The following is a 9910-nucleotide window of genomic DNA, read 5'->3' as shown; positions in this document are numbered from 1 at the left end:
AATACCAGTGAGCCATTAATTGGCTGGGGTAGGGTCAGGTTCCAAGCGGAGGGAGGGGAATGCGATGGAGGAGGAACCACCCCCTCTTAGCAGGTCTCAGGGCTGTGGTCCCCCAGTCCTGCCCTTCATCCTTCAGGGACCCAGGATTCTGCTGACCCTCCTTGGTCCTACCATGGATCCTACCCAGACCAAGCTGTCTGCTTCCTGTTGCTCATCCAGGCTGGGCAACCAGTTAATGGGCGGCAGGGCCACCACCTTCCCAATTAGTCTTATTAGCCTCTTGCTCACCCAGTGGAGCCAGGGCCACCCCTGGGGGAAGGGCTGTGAGTGGCCTGTGAGTAACCAAGGCCCAGCTATGACAGGGGTCCTCAGCCCACGCCTGTCCCCGGGCTGAGGCCCTGGCGTCCAGCACCTGCAGGCCGTCCCTGGAGCCCCCTGGAAGGGAAAGGTCAGGGAACTGGCTTTGGAGTGCAGACTCCAAGGGTCCGCTCACCGATGGCACACGTAATAGCTGTGCGGCAGGCATGGTACTTGGGCAGCGACAGCAGGGCGTGGGCTGTAGGTCCTTATACTTGGAGGAAGAGAGTGGAAGCTGAGCGATGGGTCTCAAGGAAAGGGGGACGTGGATCCAGAGGCTGTGGAGGGCTCTCAGGTGGGGTTAACTGTGCGGCGGGGGTGGGGGTCACAGCAGGTAGCCGATACGGAAGGGAAAGTTGAAATGCCCACATCTGTGCATGGAGGGAGGACGGGCAGTCAGAGAGGCCAACACTGGGGAAGTCAGGAGAGTGAGGGAGCCAGGGACTGGGCCCTGTGGTGAGGGTGGCCGCCCTGGAGTGGGCGGCCTTCGGGGCGGAGCACCTGGTTCCAGGTTAAGCAACGAGGAGCCGGGGCAGGCCAGCCAGGTGGCCCCAGGGCCACGGGACCCCACACTGCAGCCACCCCTGCTGCTGAGTAGGCAATACCCAAACTGATTACTTCAGCTCCTCCCGGCCACACCAACTTCCCCCCCCCCCCCCCCCGGCACCTACACCTCCGCCTCTCCTCCCCTCCCCACAGTGACTCCTGCCCGGGAAATGTCCAGCCCTGACATAAAGGCCCCAGGTGTCCACGAGCTGCTGTCACTCAGGAGGCCACACAGTCCAAGATGGGCTTCTCGCGAGCATCCCGGATAGGGCGTGTGGGAGGGCGAGGGATGTTGGCATTGCTGCTGGCCGGTCTCCTCCTGCAAGGTAGGGGGCTGGGGGCCCTGGGCGCAGAGACAGTGGGGAGAGGAGGGGGGCAGGAATGCAGATGACAGGTCAGAGAAGGCTGCGGGGAGCCCTGCGTGGGGAGAGTCCAGGAGAGGACCCAGCGAGGGCGGAAGTGCAGGGGCTCTGGAATCTGATGCTTGAGTCTGGGGGCCGCTCCTCACTGCCTTGGCACCTCAGGCAAACTGCTTAAATTTACTGAGCCTCCGTTTTCTGAAACTCTAAAAATGAGGCTAAAGTTAACACCTAGCTCTAGTTTCTCTATGAGTCTCTAATTAAGTAATGTATGCCACAGTGCTGTCGAATTCCTAAAGAGTTATATAATGCTGACTGTTGTTGTTATATTATTATTAGAGTGCTAGAAGATGGTGTCAATATTTAATAGTCATAATAATTGTTACCATTCATAGGGCCCTTTTTAAAAAATTTTTATTTTATTTTATTTATTTATTTTTGGCTGTTCTGGGTCTTCATTGCTGCTCAGGGGCCCTCTGTAGCTGCGGCGAGCGGAGGCCACCCTTCATTGAGGTGCACAGGCCTCTCATCACAGCGGCCCCTCCCGCTGCGGAGCACGGGCTCCAGGTGCACAGGCCCTAGCAGTTGTGGCACGCGGGCTCAGCAGCCGTGGCTTGTGGGCTCAGCAGTTGTGACTCGTGGGCTCCCGAGCGCAGGCTCAGCAGCTGTGGCGCATGGGCTCAGCCGCTCCGTGGCACGTGGGACCCTCCTGGACCAGGGCCCGAACCCGTGTCCCCCGCATCGGCAGGCGGACTCCCAACCACTGCGCCACCAGGGAAGCCCCATAGGGCCCTTTTTATGTGCGAGACACTCCACTAGCACTTTCAATGCATTAGCTCGTTTGATCATTAGAAGGATGGTGTGAGAGAAGTGTCCTCACTCTACACAGGAGGACACTGAGGCTTGAAGAGGTTAGGAGACTGGCTCAAGATCACAAATTAGAAAGCAGTTAAGCCGGGATCCAAACCCCAGGCTGGGTGACTCCAGGGCCTGTGCTGTTGATCACGGTGACCTTGCCCATAGCCCCGTGGCTGTGTGGCATCGGGGGAGCAGAGGAGGAGCGCGGGGGGGTGGGGGGGGTGGGGCCTGGCTGATTAGTGCAGAGAGTGAAGGGGGCGGGGCTGCGGGCAGAGCTGGGGTTTTGGCGTGGAGGTGGATGCATTGAATTTCTTTCTGAGGAGAGAATGGGGAACTCACGGAGTGTGGAGACCTGGTTTTTGGTGGGGTGTTCAAAGGAGGAATGGCAGTAATAAATCATGTCTGATGCTTTCTGCTTTTGTAAAGCACCTTCTGCATGCGTGGTCACATCTAGTGATCACCGTAACGCTGTGAGGAAGGCAGGGCAGATGTGGCCTCTCCAAATGTGACCTGAAGTACGTGGCTCTGTCCACATCACTTGGGACCGGAGGTGGTTAAGGTGGGGAGTAGAGGAAGGGTGGGGGGAGGGTGAGCCTGGGTGAGGAGCAAAGGGTCAGTTAAGGAAAGAAGTAAAGGCAGAAGCGGTCAGATGTGGGCCTGGGGGCAGGCAGGAGCGCGGTGCTGGCCAGCGGGGAGACAGCTGATAAAGGTCAGGGGCCTCGGAGGAGGCTTGCATCCTCATGTCCCTGAGCTGGGCTCGGGGTGCAGGGTCGTGTCCTGCTGGTACAAGCGGGTTCTGAAGCAACAGCGCGTGCCCGCATGTCCCGGCCCCCACCCAGCTTTCCTGGCATGGGCGGTGCCGAGGCGGGAAGCAGAATTTCCTTTCTGTACCCAAGCCTGGCCTCTCGAGGGGAAGCTGGCGACCCAATCATAGTCCTCGAGTGTCCTGTCCTCTACTGCGGTCCCCCTCCCCTCCCCCACTTTCCCTTTTCTCAGCGTCTGTTTGCCTATTTTCCCTCCCTTCTCAGTCCTCTGTGGTTCTGTCTTTCATCTCCTCCTTCCATCTGGTCCCACGGTCTCCCCCACCTCTCAGAGTCTCAGTCTCCCCCGCTCTCCATCTCTTTGGGGTCTCACTGCCTTTTCCACCCCAAACTCTCCCTGGGCTCCTCTCAGGAGAGATCAGAGTAGCAGATGACTGAGGTGGGTTTGGGAGGGGAGAAAGAAAGTCCAGCCTCTCTGGCCCTTGCTAACCACTACTTTCCTCCCCAGGGACCTTGGCCAAGAGCATTGGGACCTTCTCAGACCCCTGCAAGGACCACACGAGTATCACCTCCCCCAGTGACCCCTGTCTCCTGGGGAAGGGGGGCTCCAACAGCTTCAATAGCCAAAGTGGCTCCAGCAGTTCCAGCAGTTTCCTTTCGAGTTCCAGTGGCTCCCGTGGTGGCTCCAGGGGCGGCTCCAGCGGATCCATTGCTACCCATGGTCGTTCTTCAGGGTTTTCGTTATTTAAGCCAGGAACGGGGTATTCCCAGATAAGCTACTCCTCTGGACCTAGCTCTAGTCTACAGGGTGCATCTAGTTCCTCCCAGTCAGGAAGCCTCAGCTCCCAGTCTGGAGGAGGCTCGAGCTCTTCTCTTTCCCAAACCTCCTCAATGTCCAGCAGCAGTGGCCAGAAGGTCAATGCCAAGCTGCGCCCCTGTAGTTCCAACATCCCTGACTCTCCCTGCAGTGGGGGACCCATCGTCTCACACTCTGGCTCCTACATCTCCAGCTCCCACTCTGTGTCTGGGGGTAAAACGCCTGTAGTGGTGGTGGCGGAGCAGCACGGCTCTGGTGGCCCCAGAGTGGGTCAAAGCATCCCCTGTAGCAACGGTGGCCTTCCAGGCAAGCCCTGCCCCCCCATCACCTCTGTAGACAAATATGGAAGCTATGAGGTGGTGGGTGGCTCCTCTGACAGTTATCTGGTCCCAGGCATGACCTACATCGGGGGCAAAATCTACCCGGTGGGCCATTTCATCAAAGAGCACCCCATGAAAGGCTCTCCAGGGGTTCCCTCCTTTGCAGCCGGGGCTCCCATCTCTGAGGGCAAATACTTCTCCAGCAACCCCCTCATCCCCAGCCACAGCTCTTCTAGTTCCAACATCTACCAGTCGGGAGCTTCCTCGGCCATCGTGTTCCAGCCGGTGGGCTCTGGTGGGGTCCTACCCTATGGCGTTGGCTCCAAGGGCTCTAAGGAGCCCTGCTCCCCCTCCAGCTCTGGAGTCCACAGCAGTTCTAGCCTTTCCAGCAGTTCTGGTTCATCTTTCCAGCCCTGTGGTGGTGTTTCCCAGAGGCCCAGCTCTTCACCAGGCACTGGCTCCTTCAGTGGCACCTCCAGCTCCCAATCCCATGGTGAAATCATCCTTCAACCCTGTGGCAGCAAGTCCAGCTCTTCTGGTCACTCTTGCATTTCTGTCTCCTCCTCAACATTGAGTAGGGGTCCATCTGGCTCTTCCCAACATGACCCCTCAGCTGGTGCCAAGCCCTGTGGCTTTGGCAGCTCTGGAACGATCCCCTGCCACTCCATCTGGGACATCCTAACCCAAGTGAAGCCCCTGGGGCCCCAGCTAGCTGACCCTGAAGTTTTCCTACCCCAGGGAGAGTTACCTAACAGTCCATAAAGCAGATTTTGCCTACACACAGGTGCAGGTATACACACACACACACACACAGACACACACACACACACACACCCCATCTCCTAGGTGGGAGAAGTCCAGGGGCCCAGCCATGTGGGTAGCTCAGTTTTCCTCCACCCTCCCAAGAGAGCTACTCTACTTCCCCCATTGTCCCAATGTGGCAGACTCTCCCTTATCAGCTCTTCTTTCTTTACCTCCCCAAATTGTAGGCTCCAAATCCCTTTCCTCATTCTCTCTTACTGTTTAGATTCCCACTGTACTGCAGTGCCCTCCCTGCCAGATACCCTCTCCCTAGAATTTCCTCTGCCATTTCTTTGAGACTGCATAGTCCATTGGCTAACCCTACTCATTCAGATTCTTGACTGGGAACCCCCTGAAATGTCCTACAGTAACTCTGATGCCTGGACAAGCCATCCCCTCCCCACCCCCCTGCCCTCCCTTTGCCAAATAAAGCACAATCCAAACAGTTCTTTGAAAACAATGACCATTTTTCACTGACCTCATTTCACCATCTGGTCAACCAGCATGATCTGCTGTTGTGTCCTCACACCCCCCATTCCACTCCCACCCTCCAGTATAGAGCTCACCACACCCTTTGTGAGTTCCCAACATTCCTCTTTGTCTCTCAAGGTCTCCATCTCAGTCCCCCTTCCTGGCTGCCACTTCCCTCAATGTTCAGAGGCTTCCCTGTGTGTAGGAGATACCAGGGTATCTGCAGAGACTGGAGCAGGCTCCCTGCTCTCTCTGGGTCCTGGACAGATGTCTCAATAAACTGTGTGAACTAGATTAGACTTTCTGCCTTCTTGGAGTCCTGGGTCTCCTCTTGGGACCTGAGAGATGCTCTCCTATGCCTCTAAAGGTCCTGTGTCCCCCACTTTCATTCATAAATTGGCCTGGTATTTCTTACATCTTACAGCTCCTCCCACAAAGGAGGAAAATCATAAATATTTGTTGAACTGAAAGCAGGGGATTGTTGGTCTCCCAGATCCTTCCTCTCACATCTCTTCTCTCTCATTGCCCCAGGAAATCCATTCTTGTTCCACTGCCCATTCACTCTGCAGTCCTCCCCTCTCCTTACATAGAGCCCTAATGATTTCCTCCCCCTCCCCACCTGGCTCCTTCTCCTCATCCATTCGTTGGCCTCACCTTCTAGATGCCATCCTCTCTGGGAGTCCCGAGCATCGATTTTCTGGGTTTCTGGGACACCAGGAGCCTTGGGAAGGCTGGAACACAGCAACCCGGACCAGATTCCTGGGGACTGAGTAGGAGCCAAGGGGGGCGTGGTTCTGGGAGCTGCGGGTGGAGGAAGTGAAAGAGGAAGAGGACAGGAGCATGACAGGTGTGCAGCTGAGCACGGTGACTCACTGGCTTACATCGCAACGCCCCAGCCGTGGCAGAGCAGTGTCCTCCCCAGCAGTGTCCTCTCCACCTTCACACTCCTGCTGCCTCTGCTGTGGTTCTAGAGTGAGAGCTGGGAGAGGTGAGAGGGCTGAACACTACAGTGGGGAAGGGGAGGTGGCCTCCATGGGAGAAGACTGAGAAAGTGGACAGGGTGCCGAGGACCACACGACTATGTCCTGGAGACGGAAGGGAAGACACTGAGGCCAAGGAAGCTCTCATGCCCCAAGAAGGGGAGGGTGGGCTGTGCTCACCCTTACAGGAAGAGCCTCACCCCAAAGCACAGGTCACCTCTCAGAGCCTCTGCTTGGCTGCAAAGGAATTCACCCCTACCCTAGGATCTAGCTCATTCCCTCCTATTGGGATGATGTCAGCAGGCTCCAAATTTAGGACTGTTGTTGAATTCTCGAATCAGCAGAAATATGTTATGTTGATCAGAAATGACTTGGGGCAGCTGAGCCAACCTGCAGGGTTGACTGAAGACAGAGGAGGGCTCCAGAACGGTCTTGTTTCTGTCATCATTGTGGGGTCATCCTTGGTTACCATTTGCCCCCTGGACTTCAGCCAATGACAGGAATCAAGGCCCTCAGAGGCTCTGTGGACCGCAATTGTGGGAGGGATGCAGACTCTGACGTGAGTATTCCTCTAGTTTCTGGTGTGATCCAGGTCAAAATGTTTTGCAAAACTGGTGGATGTCACCCCAAAAGGCTGCTGCCCTGTACCCACTGGCCAGATCTGCACTCTTTTTAAAAAAATTTTTATTGGAGTATATGTTGTCCACTGGCCAGATCTGGAGGGGAGCTCTTTACCCTTCCAGTAGCCAGCTAGCAGGGGCTGGGGATGAGGATGGAATGGTAAAATCTAACAGCTAATATTTAAACTTCATGCAACAAGAGAAGCCTAGTCTGGGTGCGTCTGGGAAGCAATAGAGAAACAAAGGCGTTTAAACACTTTTTGTTGGAAAAATTCAAACATATTTAAGAGTAGACAAAATACTTAATGAATCCCTATGCTCTCATCATTCAGCCTTAACAATGATCAACTCATGGCTATTTGACAACAGCATTTCAATGCCCTCCTTCTACTTAGTTGGAAACATCTGCCCTTTTTCTCTCTCTCTTTCTCTCTCTCTCTCTCTCTCTGTATCTCTTGTATTCTGTGGACGCATTTGACCATCTAAGGTAGGCAAACTTTTGCCCTCCCCATGACCAGAGATGTCCATGTCCTGATGCCTGGAAACTGAATATGTGAGGTTACATAGCAAAGGGAAACTGTTTGCAGATGGAATTAAAGTTGTTAGTCAGATGACCTTAAAGTAGAAAGATTATCTGGGATTATTTGGGTGAGTCCGATGTAATCATAAGGGTCTTTAAATATGGGAGAGGGAAGAAGAGGAGGTCAGACTGATGCAATGTGAGAAGATCCTGCTGTTTCTGGCTTTGAACATGGAGGAAGGGGACCATAAGCCAAGGAACTCAGGTGGCCTCTAGAAGCTGGAAGATGCAGGGAAATGGATTCTTCCCTAGGGCCTCCAGAAAGGCTCTACCAACACCTCAATTTTAACTCAGTGAGACCCATGTCAGACTTCTGCTCTTCAAAATTGTAAGATAGTAAATTTGTGTTGTTGTAAGCCATTAAGTTTGTGGTTACTTGTTATAGCAGCCATAGGAGAAACCAATACACCATCATCTCTTAAGGATGGGAACCAGATCTATTTCCCTAGACACAGGGTCTCAACTAGGAGCAGCCCCTCAGAAGGAGGCCACTTCTGCACCCCAGAATCTCCTGCAAGTTGAGGTCAAGACAATGTAGCTATGGGGATGCACGAGAAAGGGGTGCTGAAAGAGAATTATCTGGAACCCAAAGAGAAACAGAATCAGGTGTTTCTATTGCTGAGAAGTCAGTGAAGAGATTGGGACCCCAAGGGTGAAGGTCCTCATGTGCCTGGTGTCAGCAGCCAGAAAGGGTAGGGCTGGCAACCAGTGATGGGCTGTGAGCCAGGACACCTGGGTTAGGAAGGGGTGGGGAGCTTGAGGAAAGGAGCAGTGTGGGAACACCCAGCTTCCCTGAGTCATTCAAGTGGCGTCTGTTGCCACAGAACGAATGAGGAACAAGGGTGGAACGTAGAGGTATATTGTTTCCACAACCACTGGCTCAGCCTGTTTCTGATGTCCCCTGCCCACTAACAGGATAAAAGGCTGGCTGTCTTGAGGCTGAGGGAGATGCAGAGGAAGATGCAGGGCCATGTAACAGGGAGCCGGGTTCCTCTGGGCCTGCTCCTGGTCTGTCTTCATCTGCCAGGTATGGAGGCTGTGCCAACCTTTGGGCAGGAGCGGACTGGTGGTCCTCGGGGAACTGGGATTGAGGGACGAGGTAAAGGTGGGAGTGTGTACAGTTGGGTCCCTGAAGGAGGAAAGAGTTGGCACAGGCAACTTGAAGCAAAGGGAATCAGGGAGTCAGGGAAGGGAGGGCATTGAGATAAACATCTGGTCCACTGGCTGCCTCCTCTTCCCTTTCCCTCAGGCCTCTTTGCCCGGAGCATCGGTGTGGTGGAGGAGAAATTTCCCCGAGACTTGGGGAACAACCTGCCTCTGCTTGGACAACCTTCCTTGACCGGCCCCTCCAACTCGGAACATCCTCAGCCCAAACCAGACCCTGGGCCTAATGATTTAGCAAGGGCTCCTCTGAAGACAAATCCTTCTCCAGCACATGGTTCTCAACCTGCAGGAGGTGCTGGGGTACAGAAGTGGCCCCCATCTGGGGGGCTGCCCTCCATGGATTCCTGGTCCTCGGAGGACCCTTGGCCGATGATGGCTGCTGTGGTCGAGGACCCTGTGGGAGAAGTGCTGCCCGAAGAACTGTCCTACCTTCCTAGTGCGGCTGCCCTCCCTCCGGGAAGCGGGTTTTTGCCTGCAGAACCCTCTGCACACCCCGCGGACCCCTCACCCGAGGCTTCACTCCTCCACCAGGACTCTGAGTCTAGACGGCCACTCCGCTCTAATGTGCTGGACGCCCAGGGAGAAATCCTTGCCCCATCCCCTCCCTGGTCTCTCATCAACAGGACTCGATGGCCACTTCAGCCTGGTTACCCCTGGGGGACCCTGAATCCCGGTGTATCCTGGGTAGGTGGAGGTCCTGGCACTGGATGGGGAACAAAGCCCTTGCCATACCCTGTGGGAATCTGGGGTAACAGTAATCAATACCCAAGTACTATATGGGGGAATATTAATCGGTATCCAGGTATCAAATGGGGGATTTTTAATTGGTATCCAGGTACTAGCTGGAAGAAAATTCATCCACACCCAGGTATTAATCAGTTTCCTCCCACAGCTCTTCATGCTCCTCGCTCTTATTGGAGCATCCCAGCCGGCTTTCCCAATCCTCAAAACCCTGGTCACAGTGGAGTTAGGAGAATGACAGAGGGGGGACAACCCTAAGTTAGAAGTCAGAGAGGGGAGTCCTGCTCCCTCCCCTTGCAGTGTGAGCTAAATCAAGATCCTATCAGCTGTTTTCTAGCGTCCTCTCCACTTTCACTGCCTCCCTGCTCCCCATATGCTGATCTCCAATAAAACACAGCACTTACTGAATCTGCTTCTACTCAGTGTCTTTGTTTTTGGGTGCAAACTGGAGTTTTGTCCATCCCCATTTTCTAGTCATCCTCATGTGCCTCTAGGGTCCTCCTGACACTCTCTTGCTATCCCCATCCTTTGCAAA

At 54.8% G+C, this 9910-nt stretch overlaps 2 protein-coding genes across 2 annotated transcripts; both read left to right on the top strand.

The window, feature by feature from the left end:
- The first annotated feature begins 1144 nt into the window (after positions 1 to 1144).
- Positions 1145 to 4780, top strand: CDSN (corneodesmosin). Its single transcript, XM_060111151.1, has 2 exons — positions 1145 to 1229; positions 3390 to 4780. The coding sequence occupies exons 1-2, from the start codon at positions 1145 to 1147 to the stop codon at positions 4778 to 4780; spliced, it is 1476 nt and encodes a 491-aa protein (XP_059967134.1).
- Positions 4781 to 8418: 3638 nt separating this feature from the next.
- Positions 8419 to 9633, top strand: C10H6orf15 (chromosome 10 C6orf15 homolog). The gene is made up of 3 exons (XM_060111401.1): positions 8419 to 8497; positions 8720 to 9469; positions 9503 to 9633. Exons 1-3 carry the CDS (start codon positions 8419 to 8421, stop codon positions 9631 to 9633), a joined length of 960 nt encoding a protein of 319 aa, XP_059967384.1.
- The last annotated feature ends 277 nt before the right edge of the window (positions 9634 to 9910 follow it).

This window comes from Mesoplodon densirostris, chromosome 10 (genome assembly GCF_025265405.1).
Source record: "Mesoplodon densirostris isolate mMesDen1 chromosome 10, mMesDen1 primary haplotype, whole genome shotgun sequence".
In the NCBI taxonomy this organism is placed as follows: Eukaryota; Metazoa; Chordata; class Mammalia; order Artiodactyla; family Ziphiidae; genus Mesoplodon; species Mesoplodon densirostris.
This window is presented reverse-complemented; position numbering and strand designations above follow the sequence as displayed.